This window comes from Cyrtonyx montezumae, unplaced genomic scaffold (assembly GCF_038088225.1).
Source record: "Cyrtonyx montezumae isolate F1298 unplaced genomic scaffold, pur_monq_1.0 scaffold_7, whole genome shotgun sequence".
NCBI lineage: Eukaryota > Metazoa > Chordata > Aves > Galliformes > Odontophoridae > Cyrtonyx > Cyrtonyx montezumae.
In genome coordinates this window covers 15655531-15677832 of record NW_027072078.1, presented here as the reverse complement: position 1 = coordinate 15677832, position 22302 = coordinate 15655531, and the positions used below count along the sequence as shown (strand labels likewise).

The 22302-nt window shown below is 36.8% G+C and overlaps 1 protein-coding gene across 1 annotated transcript; it reads right to left on the bottom strand.

Annotated features, from left to right (window-relative positions):
- Window positions 1-912: 912 nt before the first annotated feature.
- DNAJC10 (DnaJ heat shock protein family (Hsp40) member C10) lies at window positions 913-21751 on the bottom strand. Its single transcript, XM_065751146.1, has 23 exons — window positions 21667-21751; window positions 20895-21256; window positions 19377-19542; window positions 17695-17745; window positions 16720-16802; window positions 16388-16519; window positions 15248-15341; window positions 14967-15044; window positions 13797-13840; window positions 13315-13452; window positions 12281-12370; window positions 11561-11674; window positions 10700-10814; window positions 9584-9711; window positions 9194-9310; window positions 8364-8465; window positions 7819-7974; window positions 6411-6544; window positions 4979-5032; window positions 4492-4639; window positions 3706-3825; window positions 2094-2210; window positions 913-1490 (listed from the first exon to the last, which is right to left on the bottom strand). The coding sequence occupies exons 2-23, from the start codon at window positions 21093-21095 to the stop codon at window positions 1479-1481; spliced, it is 2394 nt and encodes a 797-aa protein (XP_065607218.1). The 5' UTR covers window positions 21096-21256; window positions 21667-21751; the 3' UTR covers window positions 913-1478.
- Between the last annotated feature and the right edge of the window lie 551 nt (window positions 21752-22302).

Here is a 22302-nt window from a genome sequence, read left to right as displayed (position 1 = left end):
GAGAAACTGTGCAAACCAATAGTTATTTTTTGTTTAGAATTTTAACAGTAGGAGCAGGAGAATGTAACCATGATCAGGATTCGTTTGTATTAGTCACATTTTTCCTCTTTTGACTGTGACAAGGTTTTGATTTAGATGATTTGATTTAATGTGGGAAGGCCAACTTTAATAAAAAACAAATGCAGTCTTCTCTTTCTGTCTAATATATTACAGAATCCCCAAAGACTATAGGTAACCCTGAATAAGGAGCATTTGAATTTCTTTATCTCGTGCGCTTCCTTTCTGTTTAAAATAAATTACTTGTGGCTGAATGTATTTACAAATTTACTAGGTGCTGTCCTGTGAATATTATAAAGTCAAATCTAAATACATAGCAGAGAGACAAGTCTGACATTCTGAGCAGCATTTTATTGAGGAAAAACAAAATATTTCCATGTGTAATTCCTATTGTCTTCAGTATTTTTTGTCAGTTCAGAAGCTATGAAAAATAGTACTCTAAAGAACAGAAATTACACTAAGATGTATGAGGAGACATTCTAATGTACAGTGTTTCACTGTTAAATTAAAGAAGGCACTTTTTTTCCTGTTTGCCAAAAGATTTGAAACAAACAAAAAAAAAGCCCAAAACATCTTTGCAGAGAAAGGAAAAGTGGCAATACAAAAAAAAAGTTAAATATGTCCTCAGAATACATTCATATGTAAAAAGACAACAGTAACATTATGACCTAATAACTTAAACAGATGCTTCTCTAGCATAATTCAAATTCTGAAAGTCGATGTTTGGAAACACAGTTAAGTCCTTGATTTTTATTTTTTTACTATAAAAAAACAAAAACAAACCACAAAATAACCCAACCCCCAAACGTCAAAGCCAAATGAGCTCTCTGAAGCTACGTTTGAACCACCGGTGCCACAGTATCGCAACCCATGGAAGGGCAGCTATGCTGTGTATCAATTAACCTGTCCTGTTACCTGTTCCTGATATTTTTTTCTTGTCAATTTGCTGGACAATAACACAGACTTAAAGCACAGTAATTCTGTCTTTCAAGTAGACAGTCCCTCATTGTGTTTCTGCATTGCAGAGTGGTCTGAGAGCATTTTCAGCCACAGGCTGAGTGCCACATTCAAGAGTGTTTGGAAAGAGACAGAAAAATAGTGACTGGGTAGGCAAAAGCAATGCAGCCCACATTTCTGGCCATCTCCCCTGGCTGAGTAGGAAGAAGTTATTTGGTTCATCAGAAGAAGAACATGAACAGTTCAGCTGCAGAAACAGTGAATGCCTCCTCCAAACTGAAATGCTTTACTCTCCTCACAGTTCAACAGAATTCATTTAGACAGTCACATGTGCCCGTGAACTCAAACTAGATTTCATTTCATTTATCCTGCCATGAATGTAACTGGCTTTATATTTCCTTATGGTGCATCTTCTATATTCACAGCTTTGGAGTATCTTGAGTTTTATCCACCTCCATTACCAGTTAAAGTTCATCCTAGTGACAAGAAAGTAAACAATTAAGTTGTGTTAGAAGCGCAAAAATCTTCCAGACTATTTTTTTTAACTCGCATTACTTAATTTTAAGTTTCCCTATCCTGTTTAGTATTACTGTTTCTTATTTCCTAGAGATAAAAACTTACTATCCCAGAGAATAATAATGAGATACAGTAGTAAGAAGAATTTACCTATTTAAGAAACACTTGTCCAAATGAGATTTCAGCATAATACAAAACTGTTAAGAAGTACCTTCTGAGATAAAATGTCAATCCCAGACTTAAACTCATTGGCCTCTGAATTTTGGTGCCTGCCTACTAAATCTAACCTAAGGATTACTGTTAACAGTGCAGCTCGATCTTTCTTCAATGCAGCTGTCCCGTGGACACATATAAATTCTGCTAAGCCTTGACAAAACTGTTATCAGAATAATGCTGATGCTGTGGGCGTGAAAAACTGAATAGGTAAACTGTAACCAAAACAAGACAGGAAAAAAAATCTGCCTGGTGCTATCTAAAGATTCACATACAAAGAGCAAATATTAACAAAGCCTATTCTTTAAACTAAGGTCTCCTGCAAAAAGCACCAGAATAAGAATTCTTACCTTATTTCTAGATTTTTTTCTTTTTCCTTTATTTTGAATTGCTTCTAGTTTTTCATTCAAGATGTCAGCAATACCTTTTGCGTCTCTGCTGTCTATATATTCGCCAAGAACACTTTTCTTTAAAAGTGAAATAAGAAAAATCTTACAATATACTACCCATGCACTGCACTAAATAAAATTTCCTTACATTTAGACAAAATTCCAGAGGAGAGGAGAGAGGTAGACAATGGCTCTGGTATGTTATGATTCAGTGATAAGTTTTTATCCCTATTTCAACAATGGTAGTCATTTTGCTCTCTGTAACTACCTGAAGGGAGGTTGTAGTGAGCTGGGGGTTGGCCTCTTCTCTCTTGGTAACTAGAGGCAGGACTAGAGGGAATGGCTTCAAGCTGGATGTTAGGAAATACTTCTTCAAAGAAGTGGACAGGAACTGGAATGGGCTGCCCAGGGAGGTGGTGAAGTCACTGGCTCTTGGAGGTATTTAAGGAATGTTCAGATGTTGTGTTGAGGTTTAGTGAAAACTACAGGTGATAAAAGGATGGATGGAATGGATGATCTTGTAGGTCTTTTCCAACCTTGGTGATTCTATGATTGATTTTTGCAGTAAGAACCACTCGTAGATGCTAGGTTTTTATTCAGTGCACACTTTCTCTTGGTTATTAAGGTTAAGGAAATCAGAAAGAGTGGTTTGCCATTTTCTCATGTTCATTCAGCTAGGTATTTAATGCTGTCAACATTAAAAAGTGCAACTTTTGATAGATTTCTTGAATGTTGATTATGATGTGGGTCACCATTTGTAGACCTGAAAAGCCATTACTCTTAACCCACAAATTCTCACAATTACTGAATTGGATAGAATTGTGTGAATAAGGATTTCTAACATTTTGCTGTAGAGGTGAAGTTTAAAAAAAATATATAGTTGAGTTGGATTAACTATTAGTACACATTGAATACTTCTCTTAAAGATTAATAAATACATTTAAAGATGACTGCAATTTTCTTGAAATGTAATAGTAGTCAATTGCTTGTTCAAGAATAAAGGCAGTTTCCTAGAACTATCTGAACACTTCGATTTGTAAAATTTAATATCTATTTGTTAATAAATATTAGACTCAGGTCTTTATAACTGAAGCAGCTTGCAAAGGTTTAAGACAAAAAATTGATAGAAAACATTTAGTTGTATTTTAGCTTATTAGTAAAAATCACAATGAAATTCTAACGATTGCAGTGAAAGTGCCTTTCTCCTTAGCCACAGTGGTAATGTCCACGTTTCATTGAGAGTGACTGTCTGCTTTAGTAGCTAGTGGGAGACATGGTTTATAAAAATGTTTCGTCACTTGAGTCTCCTGCTCAATTAAACCCCAGTTCTGATTAAGTCTCTATTTTAATTGCTGTTTTGATTAATTTAAAATTTACTATTTTTTCAGAAGCACATCATTACAATATCATTTTCTTTATTTTGGGTACGACTAAAATCAATTACAACTTTATTTCTTGAATATCTAAATTGAGTGCTTCAATATGTTATAGAAGTAGTCTAAGTTTAATGTGAAATGAAATAAATCTACTACCAGTACGTGCCCAGCAGTGTACACAAAGGGAGAGGCTTTACCTTTGTTCCTTGGTAGGGGTAAAACTTAACAGTAGGGTAGGCTCTGATATCAGCACTTTGGCAGGTTTGACCATATGCCTGACAGTCTACTTTTCCAGCTTTTACTTTTCCTTTAACGGCCTAAGAAGAAATACATTCATTAGAAACAAGCTTCAAGTTTCCATGTCTGACTATAAACAGATAATTTGAATAAGCCAGTGATGCAGCTACAAGTAAGCAAAAAAAGTTGCTCAAATCTTTTTAGTAACTCATAGTCACTCGCTTCATTCCCAGTGTCCCACAGCCTTGTATCAGAAGTTGCCATATGTTCTCCATGATCAAGGGCTCATGGACTGAAGTTTGTTTAAAGGATGGCCTGCATGTGTGTTTGCATAGGGGCCAACACCCACTCACAATGGGGACCTAAAAGGGCAGACTTCTAATGTAGTGAGGTTTTGATGTGAAATTACAGCAGAGTAGTATGAAAACAGGGAACATCTGACTTAAAAATGGAAAGAAACCTTTTCTCACTGCCAGAGGGTGAAATGCTGTACTAAGTTTTTCTCTGTATAAGGACAATAACTGCCTACCTGTAAGATAGTAAAAAAAAATCTACAATGAATAATGAACCAAGACATCAACACTTGGCTATTTAAAAATTGAAATTAAAGGCTTTCTCTCCTACAGCTAAAAAGGAGCATGTGACTTTTCGATAGCTGCCTAAAATAGTGTGTTGGTGAGTGCTTTTTTCTACTAGTAGTGGTTATAATACTCAGAATCAATCTGCCAATACAGTTAAATACCTACCCTTGCAAGGATTTCAAATTCAGGAGCAAAATTTTGGCAAGGCCCACACCAGGGAGCATAAAAATCAATGACCCAGTGATCTTTCCCGTTCAGAACTTTCTCTGTAAAACTCTGAGGAGTCAGGTCTACAGACACTTGTGGTAAATATCTGAAGAAAGGAAGAATAACAATCATCATCATCCATTCGGAACCTTAAAGACATATTCAAGTTCCACTTAAGTGCAAGAAGATGAGTGGTTTGGAAAGCCTTACTTTCCATGTTGCAGTATAAAGGAAACACTTCAAAGAACAGTTTTTCCGAAAATGGCTGGACAGAGTAACAGTATATCTCCATGCTTTTAAAAGCTTGGTTTAAAAGATGTGGGAACATTAAAATCTTAAATTAAGCATTACATCAATGTTTTCTAGTTCTTGATTTACATATATTTTGGACATTCTAGGGAAAAAATTCTAGGGAAAAAAAAACCTAAGCAACTTGGTAACTTACCCTAATGCCCATCCTCGCAGTGAATACGAATCTCTGTGCCACCCATTATAGCTACTATAAGAGGAAAGCAAAAAGCTGGTTACACTTTGGCTTTGTGTTTAGAAAAAAAAGTCTGTAAGTGGATGTTAAATTAATGAGCCTTAAAGCTGCATACATTTCAGAATATATTTTTGCCTTCCTTTCAATTCTGAATAAATAAAGATCCTGTTATTCAAAGATAGAGAACTGAGGCCTAGTAGAACTAGAACAAAGAAGAGAGTAAGAAACATGTTGGGGAGCACATGAGCTTTGCTATCTGATAGTTTAAATGATCTTTAGTAATAACTCTAGATATAACTGTAGACACTAAGAAACATAAGAATTAAATTGAAATACTGTAATATATATTTTTAAATAATATTCATTCATTACAGTGAAACTATTATTATTTATATGTGTATCCATGAATTTAACAGTAGAAAAGGCAAACTAGGAGCTTCAACAAAGATTTATTATATGGTCTGACAAAGTACTGTTTAGTTTGAAATTACAGAGAAAAATTAGTATCTATTAATTTAGAGCTTCATAAAATATTTTTCAGCATAGAGGCATCCGGTGAAATCCTGACATTTTTAAAGGTTAATTTTGTGTAAAAACACATCCATATTTTTTGAGAAAAAACCTAACTCACCATTATGAATTTGGTCATATCTACCACCTTTTTTTTTTTCTTCCAAACATGAAATGAAAACCTGCGTTTAGGAGAAACTTTGTCCAGAAGAATCAAATAAAAACAAACAATCCAATGAGAAAACTACTGACGCCTGCTATTAAGCATTATAGTGAAGAAGCATTACAGTTTATCTGCCAGCATTTTATCAGCTTTCCCATTCGTAAAAAATGAAGTAATCCATCTGCTATTTCAGACCTGTGGCACGTAGCTCCTAAAATCAGCTCTTTGCCCCGTGCTGTGACACAGAGGAGACAGGCTCTCTGGCTACGTTTTATTTCCCGTATGATTTTTAGTGTTAGTGAGTAATGTTTCCATAGTAATGATACAATGAATGAGGTGATGTACAAAGACAATTTTTGCAATGATGCTAAGGATAATCAGAAGCCATCTATACCATACAGTTCTTTGAAGATGCAGATAACTAAGCTTAATGCCACTTTGAGATTGTGATTTACATCATCTACTTGAACAGGCTGCTGACCTTAAAAAATGGGCAATTGCTAAACAAGAAGAAATAAAAAGCCATGTTCCTGCAAGCTTCAGTTCAACTTACTGAAGTGCAGCAGCAAATTAAAATATGTTTGAAGTCAATGATGACTAGGATGAAAATATTATAGAAGCCTATTTTAATAGTTTTTAATGGTTTCAATAGTTTTTTCCTTGCATCAAAACATGCAATTTTCGTGTGTGACTGATCACTTTCCAAACTGAAGTACTTACTAGTACTGATGAGTTGTGCTTGATTTTTGAGGAAAGAGTCTTATTTCAGGATATCCCCGAACATTTTCTTGGTGACAGAAAGAGTAAAATTTCTGACAGTCCACACTGCCTACACTGATTAATCCATTTAACATCTAGTAAGAGAAAAGAAACAATCAAACATGCTAATCAATAATACTACAGTTTCAGAACTGATGTCTTAATCACTTGAATTAACTGAGGAGAACAAAATAAACCAAGATGATCCAAGGCTTTCTTCTTTTCTCTAAGTGGCTCACTGGTGTTGCAAGCAGCCACATAATGCTTAAGTTGCACGGATGTGGTTCACAAGGTGCCTATCTTGGCTTAAAAGGAACACCAAGTGTGGCTATCGAGTATGGCTACAATGTTTTGTATCTCAGGCCCAGCAGTTAAGACAGATGCCGGTACACTGTAGCTGTGCTGTCAGTTTCACAGCTTGCAAGTGTCTCAAACATGCTGAATTTGTAGCAAAGGCCCAAAACAAATCTAGCAAAGGCAAGGAAACCTGTAGTTACTGAGTGTGTTCTATAGAGCTTGTAATACTTTACAGATATTAGACCAGGACATAGAATTCCGGATAGAACTTTTAATCTAGGCTGGTTTTTAATGTCTGAAAGTCACAGAGTAGCTTTCAAATCCCTCATGTTTTGCCTGAAATTTCTAGTTTAGATTCCTGAAATGTGTCCAGGAAAACTCATTGTCAGTGATTGTGGTACTACCTTTGCAAATGAGAGAACACTAATGACCTTGCAGAAGAACAACATCCTTCAATACCCAATTAGTGTGAGTTGGAAGGATGTGAAATTGAGTTAACTGATCATCATCCTTAAAGAGTACTGAATTTAACATTTATTTACTTTCAGTGAAGAAACGAGATCACTGGGGAAAAAAATGTATATACATCTTGCAAGAATTAAGATATGTAAGACTAAGTTCCTCTAATCTTAAGTCAAAACCAGAGCTTTCACCAAGCTCTAGGTGCCATCTTAAAAATGACTACTGGTCACAGAGAGTAAGCATGAATAAAGTGGTAAATTATTTCAACTAATTCTTATCCAATTTATAGATAAATCTTTACATTTTCAGATTTTATTTTAAACAAATGCAGAGCTGCTCTCTCTGCCAGGTGTTAAGCATCAAATAAAGTTGCTTTAAGTTCCTCAGTACTTTGAAAACACTATATGAACAGAAAGCACTAGATTACAGAGTTAATGTACTGAAAAACAACAAAAATAACATCTGGAGCAGTGTAAAACTGCTAGATATTAATTCCTGTTTTGTTCATAATTTTAATCACCAGACTTTTTTAGCTGACAAATTTAAGACAGTAGTGATTAACTCCAGAGGATGGAACGTAGAAGCAGAATGACATCTGAATGTTTCTTACCCTGGCCATTTTTTTCCATTCTGGCATTAACGCCTGACAAGGTCCACACCACGGAGCATAGAAATCAACCATCCAGATTTCTTCTCGTTTTCTTCTCTCAACTAATTCAACGAATGTCTCCGGTGTTAGGGAGATCACTGATGGATTCCTAAGATCCTATGGCAGAGGCAGTTTATGGATAGGTACTTTGCAATAAGAAGTTATCCTGTACCTCCTGTCATCATACACAGACTGTATTAAGTTCTGAGAATCTTCCTCTTTTACTCAAGACTATCCATTTTATGAGGCAGAAATCATTACTGCTGTTCTGCAGGTTGCTACTGATTTGAAAGAAATAGCTTGACAGAGTAGGGAAATAAATCTATTAAGTTTCAAGTCCCAGACTGACACTACCTGTATCTCTTCTTTCCCAAGGTTTTTTTTTTTTTTCATTCCCTGTCTTACTAGTCTAATTAATACCAAAATAAATCTTAGTCCTCCAACAAAATGTTTGTGGATAAGCTGCAAACATAGCATGATCGCAACCAGGATTATAGTTTACGTACCTCTATAAACTCCAAGATCTGCTCAGCAGAGTGGTGGCCTTCGTATTCATGAACATCAGACTGATTGAACACAACTGTTGTTGGATAAGCTCGAATATTATGCTAAGAAAACATAATAAGAAGTTGCAAGGAATTAATACGTGTCCTGTGCTTTCCTTTGACTGCCATTAGTATTAATATCTCCTAGCTGCTCATCTATCCTTTCTGTGCTATACAACTGCTTAAATTTATAAGTGGAGTGAGTTTGAAACTATTACATATCCGTATAAAAAAAAATGCCAACTGTTCAGATGGCGCAGCTTGTCCTGAATTTTAAAGCCAGCCAGTAGTTCTTTTGGGGCCTTCTGATCGTGGCCTCACATGCCATGATCACAGGCCTTCTGATCCTTAACTTGAAGGCCTCAGCTGGAAACACTTCTACCATGAGGAACTCTTATTGTCTAACACTGAATGCAGATGCTTCCAAAATCAGAATTCTTCACTGTGTAAGTACATTTAAACACAACTTGAAAGTTTTTCCTTTTTTTGTCCAGTTCTCAAGTGTTTTTAGCTGTCCACATATTTAATATAGATAGAAAGCTGCTAACAGAAGAGGCTCTTATAAACACTAAGATGTCCTGATGCAGGTAGTCTGCCTCCTAAAATGTAGCACATGCTAGAATTCAGGAAGAGTAATTCCATTTTTCACCCAGATAAATTAACTGAAGCCAAACTAAGCAAATTCATACATGGAGAAATGGGTGAGATTTTAAGAATACATAAAACAGTCTATTGTTACATATACATAAAAAGAAAAAAAATCCAATCAAATATAAATTCCTGCAGCTTACCATGTTGCAAAGCCCTTCATGGACTGTGCAGTCTAGTGTTCCAAACTTAAGCTGACCATAAAGATGTTTTGATGCTTTTCTTAGCTCTGGTAACAAAGCTCGACAAGGAGGACACCACTGGAAAACAAAATGCAAACAAAAACAATTGATCTGCCCTGCAGCTGGCTCTCAGGAGAATGTAAGCTGTGGAAAGAATAATGTGCTGCCCTGGCAACAAGCTCCACTAAAAATAACAACTCACACAATCTAGGGGAACGGTGCTGCCAAGGAATGAGAAATTACAGTACTGTCTCATAATGCTGAAGGACACCTTCAAGATACTGATAACATTTTGTTACATAAATTACATAACATTTTTTAAAAAGGGTAATGTAGATATTAAATATTTACCGGTGCAAAGAAATCCACAAGCCAGGGTTCTTTTTCTTTACCAGGAAAATTCTGAGGTCCCAGTGTGATAACATGAGAATTGACACTTTCTTTGGCAAATGCAACAATGTCATACAAGATCTTCTTTCCTTTAAAGAATGATGTAGAAAGGAAATTACTTTTCCCTATGAAAGGTCTTTTTGGTTATTACGTTGTTAGAAATACTGGACGGAGATAGTTATATGTGCCATCAGCCTTGTAAATAGTAAAACAATTCAGAAAAAATGTTTATTGTAGTCCAATATATTTCACTGATACTATTTATAATTTAAGCCATTATGAAAAGATTTAGAAATAGCAGAGTATATAAGGTTTTTCCCTGAGAGCACACATCAGATGCATGGGACCATCTTTCCCAATTAGATGTGACTTGTCTTTTCCAGGTCAAACAATTTTCTCCTTTCTTCTTTAACATTACAGTGCTTAGGTTTTGACTGATTTCTTGCAAGCTATTTCTAATGGCTGAGAGGCTGAAAAATCAGAATCTCATCACGCATAATTGCCTTTTGCTGCATTCTGAATGAAACTGCACCAGTTGTTGCTAGATACAGTTTTCTTTCAATCTCTTCTTTTTGTACCATCGTGTTTTTAATCCTTTCAGAGGTACACAGTAACACAGTTACAATCTTTCATGGAACCAAAGTAAGTGCACCTCAGTGGAAAAGTCTAAATACAGACTTAAGTGCAAATATCAAATCCAAGTTTCTCAAGTGGACAGCGCCCATACAGCTGGCAGGCTAAGTCTCAAGGAAGCGTGTGCCTTGCTGCACTCTTTGGCTATCAGCCAAAATCAAAGCTGTCTGGATCAGCTTCAGAGATTTCATTTCTATGTAAGCATATAAGTGAGTCTGACATAGATAAGATAGTAAAAGCAAAGTATATCTCATAGTATCTGATGCCTCCTTCTGGGAGAGGTGGGATCAAAATAAAGAAGTCTGTGTAAGGTTACAATAAGGTCAGAGAAAAATAGCAAATATTAAGACTACAGAACCGTTCCTTTAATAAAGAAGATTGCCAAATATGGCATCATCTTCAAGTGATTATGTAATGATTTAGTTTTGCCAAAGTTTCCCTTACCATGATGAATCTCATAATCGTCAATTCCTTTTCCTTTGAACACTGCTAGACACGGCTGATACACATACAGTTTGTTGCAGATGGTTGGAGAGGAAAGACAGTCGAACTTGCCAACCTGTTTAACAGAGTGCCATTTTAATTAAGGAGTCCAAATTTATACAGAGTAACATAATCTGGAAGGCAGTAGAAGTTAAGACAAATTCATAATAAAAAAGGTAAAAACATGGACAAGTAGTAAGCCTTTTTAAAAATAACAGCTCTTAAGACAACCTTATATCTATAATGCTTGAGCAAAAGTATAACAGCTACATTGGATTGTTCTCCTAATTTCAAATGTAAAGGTCAAAATAGAATGACACCTAAAAGAATCTCTTACTTTCTCCAAGGAAGCAAAAACACACCTGGAATAAATGGCACTAGAATTCTTCCAGTCAATACAGTGATTTTCTGATATCCATACCTTTTAGAGTAATACAATCCATAATCTTTAGTACAAAGATTGAATTTGGTTTCTCTTTGTTAAGATGACTTTCACTGTAATAATAGAGGTTTTTGAATAATATTTTTGCATACATCCACTTGATGTTGAAGCTTTAACTTCTGCTTGTTAACTGAATGAGATCTGCAGCAATATCTGCTTTGAAAGAAAAGATTTAAAATAGAATCTTTCCTAACTACTTTTAAATTATTTAGATATGATGGAAATCTTCACCACTTGCTTTAATTTACAAACGTTGCTACTCATCTGCCATACTAATAGCATCTCTCCTTGGTACCAGAGGTGGCAGTAACAGATCACAACAACGAACTTGTTCACTGAATACAAATGGGGGCCAGTACTAGGTAAGTGAGCAGTCTTACCTGAATATGTTCATCTTTAAGTAAAAATTTAAGTTTCTTAAATTCCTGTACACTTGATTTGTCATTTTCCCCAAACTGGAAGAAAAGCAGCCATCTGTGGTGAGCTAGACGATCCTTTAAATGGGGGAAAAATACCATTAGTCCTAATTTATACCAGTTTATAAATACTTTATGTTTTAGAAGTAAAATGTGACCTCCTCCCCCACTCAAATTCTTTCATGTAGTCCTCCACTAAACTTCCTTCCAATACATTGTAACTGAAAAAAGGCAAAGGAATCAAAAAAATATGCTAGCTGCATGCAACTCTCCATACTTTTGTTTCCACTACATTTTCTATTGTGGATCAATCTGCAACTACTACAAGTTTGTAAATAGCCTGGCTGTCTTCCCCTCCCTCCTGCACAAGAGAATTGTAGTTGATTTTAAACTATATTTTAACCAGAAAGTTACTGTTTTTGAGTTCCAATGGCAAATTCTATGGTTTTCTACTTTCTTAATATCTACGTATTTAAAAAATAAAAATATCCACACGCACCCCACTACTTCTGTTGAGCTAAATTACAGAAGTAAATTGTTGTCAAAAAACATTAAATAATTTGGCTAGAGAGGGAAAAAAGATACCATTTTTGTCTACAGAAACGCTAGATTGTCATACCAACTGCATTTGAAAAATTTTAAAGTAACAGGTGATAACATTGCTTACACATATTTTAAATTTACCTCTAATGATGTTGCAGGGATGATTTCAAAGTCAGGCAGATGCTTCATGACTTCCTGATAAATTTCTCTGGCATCCAAGGAATTAAGGAACTGAGAAAGAAAGTAAACTGCTGACTATAAAGAACTACTAACATCAACCTAATTATTTTGTCAAAATGGGTGCTAGAAGTCCTCAAATTCAAACTAAATTTTACAATCAAGTTTAAAAGATTTCAAATTTAGTTTTACTGCCTTCCCTCAGCACACGGCATATATTTCTAAGTTTTACTATTTCCTAACATTTAGGAATTTATATGAATCAGTAACTCAGGTGTAAGTTACAAGGTTGAAAACGGGTAGGTTGTGAATTTAATTTCCTCCTTTTAAGGATACAGACAACAATAGCAGCTATAAATTGAGGAATGTCTCCCATCGTTTACTGGAGTTAACACTACCATACAAATGTAGGAGGAGGTTGCAATATTAAAATAGAGCTGAACAGCATAATCCCTACTGACAGACAGTGTAGGAGTACTTTCATCACGTGTCAGCACTCTGTTCAGAAAAGCATTTCTCAAAATAATGATACTTGGGGCATATTCTTCCTGGAAAAAAAACTAAAGGCACATGGGAAACCTCCTAACCTTGCCCAGGACAGCTGGAGAGCAGCTCAGGGACTGGATCTTGGGCCTGTCACAAAGCACATCCCACCCCCTGGACTCCCACAGCTGCTCTGTGATGCTCTGGAAGAGGTGGCTCAGCAGGGCTACAGAGTGGTGCTAGCTGCACTGTGCTTTCCTTCACTCCCCCTGCCTACCAGCAAGCTGCAGACTACTCCAGAGATTAGAAACCTAGCCTTAGAAACCTAGTGGAATGCAAACTCATAGGATGCACAAGCTTAGAAGACAAAAATTAAACAAAGAAACAGAAAAACAACAAACCCCCTCACTCTATCAGTTGTATATAAGCAATCCGGACATCATTTATGCATTCCTTTGTCATTGCCATTGACTTATTTTATCTAAATACAGAATTCTTTTAGAAACAACTCATACCAAAACACCTCCTTTCTCTTTGTTGTTTATGGTGGCTCCAGGTGGAAAGTATGCTGTAGTACTAGATGAGATATCTAAATTATCACAAAGCTCACCCTGAGTGCCACAGTCCATCCAGCCTACATTAGCAAGACCTTCCTGAAATTGAAAAAAAGAGAAGAAAAAACCCAAGAAGACATCACAAAAAAACCCCCAAGAACAGTATCTTTAAATTTCAGGTTCAGAAATACTACTGAAAAATCCCAACAAAATTAGTTACATACAACATTTAGAAAATGGAAGATCACGTTGTTAGATCACTTAATATTAACTTCAGTTTTTAAAGAGCCATATAAAATGTGAAAATAATTCCAACAGTTACTAGGTCAAAATATTTAACTGTTTTGAAAATCGACACTTGAATACAGTTTTGGCCATAACTTCAGGCTTTCAATTCTGTTTTTAAACAGCAAGTAATGCTTTCAAAATGAAACACTGCTTACCAGCATCCCAGCAAGCTTAAGACGTGTTTGGTAACTCAAGCAATCTGCAAAATAAAGCCATTTATTTGCAAACATAAGACTTCAGATTATTAACTCACTATAACTACTCTTGTTTAGTTACCCTTTCCTCCCTACAAAAGTAACTCCTTCAAAAAACATGCTTCCTGGCTAGTCATGAAGTATTTTAGTTACCAAGTTGTAATGTCTGGTAATTGACAACTGCTGGTTGTGTACTGTAAGTTGAAAGTACCATGAATAACATTCTCTTGTTTCATCAAAGAAATCTCTATTTTAAAAGTTATAGTGTAGTAAATACAAATTTTAATAAGACACTTAAATAATGATGTAAGAAATTTTAATAAAAGTAATGAAAAACAAATCTCATTCCAACAGTCTATAGATATAAATGAAAATATAAAATACCTATGATTAAAATGATAACAACTCACTGTAATATATTATATGCTGAAATTATCCATCTAGACTTTGTTTGAGTAGTTTAATTTTCCTTTAGTAAGATGAACTTTCAACCTCACTGTAACTGGACCAAAGCTGAAAACTTAATGACAAAAGGATTACAACTTAAAATCAAATTATTTACAAATGTAAATCACACTGCAACTCTGATTATTTTTCAGAACAAAGTTCTCTTCCTAAGACTAAGAAATTTGTATTTGTCAAAGGTGTAGCAAATTTCCGTAGCTCACACAGCAAATCCAGGCAGCTTTCTCCTGCTGTATCTAATACAGATCCCAAGAGAGCCCATGACATTCAGCCAATTTTTAGGTATTGGTAGTTTAAGGTGGAGGATGCATCCTTTCTTCCAATCAGGTACAATGACAAACCTGTATGCAGTATCTGTCATTTGAGCTTGAGCTGGAAACTCAAGCCAGAGATCATTGCTGCCTGTTCCCTTCCTGAGGGGTGGTGCTTGAGTGCAGTTTTAATGACTCAGATGACATTACAGAAGTGAAATAACATAATCTTTCTATTCACATTCCTTTTGTGAAACTGCCTGTAGAAAGGAGTTTAAATGACCCACAGTCCCAATGCTGCAGTTGTCTAAAATGTTGAACAAATTTACTCTTTATTAGAAGCAGAAGGGATTGTGCCACTGTCAACAAAAGCACTTTTTCCTGTTTGCCTTTTTGACAAATGTAATGCACCTACCCCCACGTTCAGCACAGAAGGTGATCAACCAACCGAGGCCAGAAGCAAATGATGTCTCAATGGCATTTACAAAGTTTCCTAAGAACGAAAAAATTTGCATCAGTTTATGACTGGTTTCACTATTAACTGAAACAAGAAGCTTTTATATTAAGTACAGTAAACACTACTTTTAATCTCAACAGTAACAGCAAAGATTTTGCTTTACACCTAGCTTCTGTCATCTTTTATAGTGTAAAAGCAATTTCAAGAGCAGCACCCCAAGCAAAATACATTAATATTACCTGCCCACAACTCAGTGACTGTGCTTGTAACGTACTGCATGGCAAAGTTCTTTAAGCTCTCTTTTGACCTGTCTCCATAGTATTTCACAGGTTGCTATATAAGACAAAGAACAATAAATACAATATATTTTATAAACTTAATTTGCCTACTTTATATATAGTTTATATATACACACACATATATACATATAGCAGTGCTTTTGTTAACAGTACTTATGCAACTGTCAGACCCACTTTTCCCTCCCCTCTCGTGAAGACTTCAGCTGTGTTCTTTCCCTCTCATATTGAAATGTTTGGAATTTAACCTTTATTTAAATTTTGTAACACAATTTCTTCTCAAGTGAAGCAACACAAGGGATAACTACATCTTAGAAATGCTAGCTCCCAATGATCATTTATTTTTTTCTAAATAAAAATTAAAATTGTGTATGTGCTAAATGGACTGATGCAAGCAAACTCTGCTCTCAACCTCTCAAACCTTAACAGTGTTAAAACATACCCAAGAATGCAAGTGCAATTTGCACGCAATCCTTGGCACCACTCCTTAACAGGCAGTTACAAAGTATGACATGCATAATTCCTCCTAGTGTGCAGGAAGTCTTGTGGAAGCAATTTCCAGGTTTCTTTAGGTTTGTGGTCATAGATATAAGTTGTTATTTTACTATTGCAAGGGACTTTTAAAATACAAACAGAACATGTCTGAGGGTTCAGACTCATTGCTTTGCTGCTTCACCACTGATGAGAGTACCTTCCAAAAGTTTTCTGTGCACAGCAAGTCATTTTTTTTTTTTAATAAAAAATGGGAAGTTTACTGTTGAAGAGTATGAAATGATTCAAAACAAAATTAAACCAAGAACAACAAGATCCCCCCTCCCAAAAAAACACCAACCAAAAAAACTCACAGTATAAAATGCGTACAGCGGTTTGCTATCTAAATTAATTTAACCATGGTGAAGGAAAAGTAATTTCTTACAATGAAATTAGATAAATGGAAAGCTATATTGAGATACGTGATTTAGCAAAGCTTAAGGACTAGATGATCTCTAGAGGTCCCTTTCAACCCCTTCAATTCTATGATTCTGTGAATACTCCTCCAAATTTCAATCCTTCCAAAAAAATGCCTGAAGTTTTATCACTTACCATTCCAGTTTTGAAAACATACAAACTGGGATAACTGTTAATCCCCTTAATTCGACATAGCATTCTGTTATCTCCACAGTTAACAGCTCCAATGCGTATTACTCCATCCATCTCTTTAGCAAACTCCCTCCACTAGGAAAAAAAAAAGAAGAAATAAAAAAAAGAAAAAAGGGCTATTTTCCTATAAAGAAATAATGAAAAATATATATTTTTTCTTTTTCTCCTCAATCTTGGAATTGTTTTCCACTTCAGCACAAAAATCCACCTTGTTAAGTTTTATACTGAGTAATGACAAACTTGAAGAACTGAACTTTTGTGCTAGCTATACACACCGTAGGTGCTAAGTCATGGCAGTGAGAACACCGAGGAGAATAAAAATTGACAAACCACAGCTCTCCAGAGTTAACAGCAGCATCTAGATGGAGAGAAGAAAATAGTATGTAAGTAATAACTACACCACAGGTATGCATACCTCAAATGTACATTGTATGAATACTGTTTTCCTGAAAGCTGAATGAAGTGTTTTCTGATGTCAGATACAAGCCAGTAACAGTAACTCAGATTGGATACAGATTCCATCTCACTTGTACAGTCACTACTATAGGCAAGCAAATAAAAAATGTTCTTTGGAGGATATCACCACCCTGAATTTCAACATGAATTCTATTAAGAATAAATGTACTCTTTACAGATTAACCTAGCCGAAACGTTTGCTACTGTGAGAATGGTTACCATAGCAACAAAGCACAATTGTTAAAACAATTTTACACAGTCGAACTTTCCATTTCCTTATGATCGCTTTGCTTCTTTTCAGGGTTCCAAAGGACAATGTCTTTAGGTAGAAATCCTGTCTAATAGCTCAAAGTGCAATTTAAAGGTCAGCTGATAGTGACTAGAAAAATAATATGAAAGGTAATGAATACTCTCACTAATAAAACACCACCATCAAAGTACACACACATGAATTACATGCCTTTCATTCAGTCTACATCTTTGAACATCATTTTTATAGTGAGTTTTATCAAGTTTTTCAATTTTAAAATACCCTCACAAGCACAAAAATTAAGTAATTTCCTCTTACAGATCTCACAAAATAAATTAAACTGCTTATAGATACCGATCTATTTGTTAACTACATTTGGCAGGGGTTGTTAAGGGGTTTTGTTTTGTTTTGTTTTCCCCCGTACAAAGATGATTTTTTGACAGTTAAAAAAATAAACTGAAGATACATATTATAAGTCTAAAGATATACACGTCAGAATGGGGGTTGTCAGACTGCCAAGCTAAGACATTTATTTGAAACTTACCAAATTCTCCTCGATCCAATGTTATAATTTCAGGATCATCATCATAAATACCTGTTAAAAGAATATTTTTTTTAAAAAACTTTTCTTTTTTTTTTTTTTTATGAGAAGAAATTCACAAGGCAGGAAACCAGAAACAGTACACGTAAGTTGAAACAATAAGTTGGCACAGAGTTTGTACAACTGAGTTATATTTATTTAGTAACGTGTCACCTCAGTTTACTCTCACATGAACTGCTATACCTCATGCTGCTGGAGCCGCTACGGGGATAAAAAATTTCTTTTGGTGTTTTAGTAGATCAGTCACTGAACAAAGAAAGAAGTTGAACTGCCGCTTCCTATCAGCAGTGGGCTTTTAGGTGGCAGCTAAGGTGTTACATACAGCAGGTGTATTAGAAACTGTATCAGTTAGTTGTTAGACTACAATTCATGAAGCTTCAGCTCTCAGTTGACAGCCCTACACTTAATATCCGCAAGCTTTAACTTCCTCTCTCAGCCTCTGGTGATCTCAGCTTTTTAAAACTAACAGAACACGTAGATGCAGTGGAATAGGGGCACAAAGTAAGAACAGCAGCTTTTCGAAAAGCTGAACACTCCTACCTAGAATGTCATTACAACTGGCCTACTGCTTCAAGTAGTTCAGAAAGCCAGTAAAGAGATACCAGCAGTACTATTGAAACCATTATATTATGCTGTTGTGGCCACAGTACCCATAATGCTGTGAGCCCACTGTGCCTGAGATACACAAGGGTAATGTACACATAAATGACAAGAGAAATTAAACTCCACCGTTGACATGGTACTTTTTGTATTACTATCTATTCATATATCATGCAATATATTGCACACACTCATCCACACATATACAGAAATATCTTTATTTATACTGGTATGTATATAGATAAACAGCTAGAAATGACTGGTCAATAGGCATACAAGGATACCATTTCTCAATCAAGCAGTGCAACTTTAGACAAATAAGATGACTTAAAGCTGTCTATCTGAAGAAATTTTAGAATAATTTTCATTTTTCCTGTGCTGGCTGTCTCTGATTTATTCAGTTTCAACTTGCATGAACTTTTTTTTTAAGAAATGGGAACACATTACATCGATCTATAGCAGAAAAAAGCAATGGTTCATCTCTGCCTTTTCCTACAGCTATATAAACTCTGTTGAGATAAGCATTAAATAACTTGTTTCAAGATAATTTCAGTTGTTATTATATTATTCTCTCCACTTTCTACCATCTCCTTACTCATCCCTCATTGTATGTCTGCATATAAAACGTGCTTGACAATGCAGAAATGTCCTCTCAAAATCCCCTTGAGAACATAATTCCTGCATTGAATATTTTAAAAAGAAAATACAATTTGAAAAGAAGAAATATCAACACTGAAATTCAAATGAAAAAATCCACTTGAAAAGAGTAGGCAGCAGGAACAGGAGCCTAGTCAGGTAGAATATAACACTGCTGGCATTTGGTGGGTAACCATTAACACAGTAAATAAAAAATTGGTTCAGCACAGTGAAAATGACAGCTACAGGAGAATAGAACAAGTAGAAGTCTGGAGAGGATACATCGTATACTTATGTGTGAAAAGACTGCGTGTGAAAAGACTGTACAACTGAACACTGAACTTACTTGTGACTATTTCAAACAAATCAAAACATACATCATAACTTACCAAAATCATAGCGGTAATAGTGCCAGCTTTCATAACGGCCTCCTTGCTGCTGATCTTCGAGACCTTTCTCTCCATATTTATCATACTTCTTCCGTAGATCTTCATCTTTAAGTACTTCATAGGCTCTATTTATTTTCAAAAAATTTTCATGGGCATTTGGATCATTCTATTAAAAAAAAGCTATAATTAGTAAGCAAATAATAAACCTCATTGTAATACAATGCTGAGGAAAAAAAAAACCTTTGGAAATGTTTTAGTATCCCTACTAAAGTTGCCCTTTGCAGTGGAAGCTGACAATACACAGGGGTCTCTACAAAATCTACAATAAAGTTTTCTTTTCCTAAAGCCCAATGCATCTTCTACTTATTTCCTCATCTTCATCACTAAGGTATCAACAGAAATACAAAGCTACCCTCTAAGGAGTTGTAACATTCTCCACTGATGTCTCTTCTTTCAGCTTTCCCAACTTTTGTTTGATCCCGTTAAAGTTTTATTCTCTTGAAAAGATACACAGTACACTGGGGAAAGAAGCAGAAGCATGCATGCAAATTCAGCAGGAGGCTTCTTCCAACAGGTAGCATGCCATCAGGAACCAAAGGAAGTTATTTTGTATTTCCCAACTCAGTAGATTCGCTGAGTAGTTCTGATATGAGGATTTGCAGAAATGTATTTTCCACCAGAACTCAAAGTAGCGTCAGAGAAACGGAATGCATCTTGTTTTGCAATTAAACAAGGAGACTGAAGAGTTCCTATTTCACTGTTAACCTTTTCTACTTTCCCATAATGCATACTCATTCAGTTTGAAAATCTCTGCTATCTCTGGGTCTACCTGGCACATCAGTGTCTTCTGAGACTCTGTGCAGTTACACATATGTTTAAAGAGCCAAACTCTCATAATTCCTATGAAATTTTGATTATTTCAGGAATAGATACACCAAACAAATGAACAGCAATTAATTTTTTTAAGGTTTTTTTTTTCTGTTTTGGAAAATATAACAGCACTGAGCCATTCCCAGTCATCTTTCTCTAGTCATTCTACAACACCTTTTTAATCTTCTCCCTTACACCAGGAGGTCCTACAACTTCTGCTTTGTCTTACTTGACACTTGGGAGACTGCTGCCTCAAGAAAGGCTGGTGTTGGATGCTATCTGGATGAGACTTACCAGCAGGAAAACAGTCAGCTCCCTTAAGCTAAACAGAAACTCATAAATTTACCAACAAGGTAATATGGTGCAAGTATAGGTTTTCTTGTACTTTACAAAACCAGAACTAGAGAATTAAATGATCTTGTGTTTTTTTTTTTCCTACAGCACTTTAATATGACTCAAATGATAATGTAGCCACACATTACTTGTCTGCCTCTATGCATATACCTTCTCTGCAGAAAATCTGAGCTAAACCATATTACCAGATGCTACGTCACAAGAACAGATAAACATTTTAGATAAAATAAGTCACTGTTCAAAAATTAAGATCCATTAATTCAACAATGCTGACCTGTTAAGGACATAACTTACCTGATTTTTATCAGGGTGTAACTTCAGTGCCAGCTTTTTGAATGCCTGTCTTATTTCTCTGCTACTGGCTTCTTTGGATACTCCGAGTAAACTATAGTAGTCCTGATCAGTGCACACAAGAACCATTACACACACTAAAACCACTACTAAAGACCTTCTGAAAGACGCAGGATAATCTCCTTTGGACAACAAGAACTCCATTGTGGGGCCTTGGGGAAATTTGTGAGTACTGACGTGAGCAGGTGCTGAGAAGAGCCTCCAGTGATTCGATGGAGCTGGGGCACAGAGCGGCACTTCGGAGGGGCCCTCTTCAGAGCTCTGGCTGTCCTACTTCATGGCATGAGTCTCACAAGAATGACGGCCTACGAAAAACGGGGGAAGGGGGGGGGAAGCGTATGTTTTTCAACTTTTTCAGTAAACACACACGCGTGGATACACACTGCACTGCCAGCTCTGCAGCCTGCACCTGAACACGGAGTCTGCCATACAACCAACAGACCGTCCGCTCCCTGCGCACATCGCACACCGAGGTAATCGGGCACAGCTGTCCCTGGGCGGGCAGCACAGCACCAGCCCCTCGCGCCGCATTTAAACGCGCGCTCGCAAAGGCTGCGCTCCACTCGCGCCCACCTGCGGGGCCGCCTCATCCTCAGCGCCGCCGCCGCAGCGGGAGGGAGGGCCGCCCTTCTGCCCAGCGAGGCCGCAGGTAACGGGGCAGCGGAGCGCGGCCGGGATGGGGTTGCGAGAGGCCCGGGAGCGGCGCGGCTCTTACCGGCGGCAGGAGCTCGGCCGCTCGGAGCGCAGGGAGGCGAAGGAGGGAGCGGGCCGGGCGCGAGGCAGCATGGGACGGCGACACCTCCAGCCGGCGCCGGGCGGAAGGGCGCGGGGATCCGGCTGCGGGCCGGAGGCGGGCGGGGCGGCGCCGGGACTGACGTGGCGCCGCGGCCGCCTCGGGTGGGGCTCAGCTCCGCCCCGACGGCTGGGGATGGTCGGTGCTGGGTTAGGGCGAAGCGAAGTCATTTCTTTGCAATGAATAGCAGTAGAACAACGAACGCTGAAGTCGAACTCGAAACACCTCCCTCCTCTACGCGCGTTTTGCGCCCAGGCGCTGCCGCTCCTCCCGCACCGTTGTTGCAGCTGCGTCGGTTCGCCCTGTTTTTTTTTTTGCTTACTGTTCTTACTTACCTAACCAAGCTTTTCCGTTGTGGAAAGCTGGGGTAAAAAAAAGCAGCTTGTCCGTCAAACACAGTACTATAAAGCTACAGTACAGCGTACCTGAGGAATTAGTTTTTAATTTTCTTGTTATTACAAACTTAGAGAAAACAGAACATACGCATAAAAACCCTGAAGTATGTATGTTTCTTCCCTAAATGATTAGTCACAAACGTTGAACTGTAGGACTCCTCTG

What these genes read in the sequence shown, in the direction of transcription:
- DNAJC10 (XM_065751146.1), bottom strand. Translation starts at nt 21,095, where the DNA reads ATGGAGTTCTTGTTGTCCAAAGGAGATTATCCTGCGTCTTTCAGAAGG. An exon ending in CGATTATGAGATTCATCATG is followed by an intron (nt 9,712 to 10,699) that starts GTAAGGGAAACT and finishes CATTCTTTAAAG; the next exon opens with GAAAGAAGATCTTGTATGAC. An exon ending in AGCACAACTCATCAGTACTA is followed by an intron (nt 5,033 to 6,410) that starts GTAAGTACTTCA and finishes TTCCTCTTATAG; the next exon opens with TAGCTATAATGGGTGGCACA.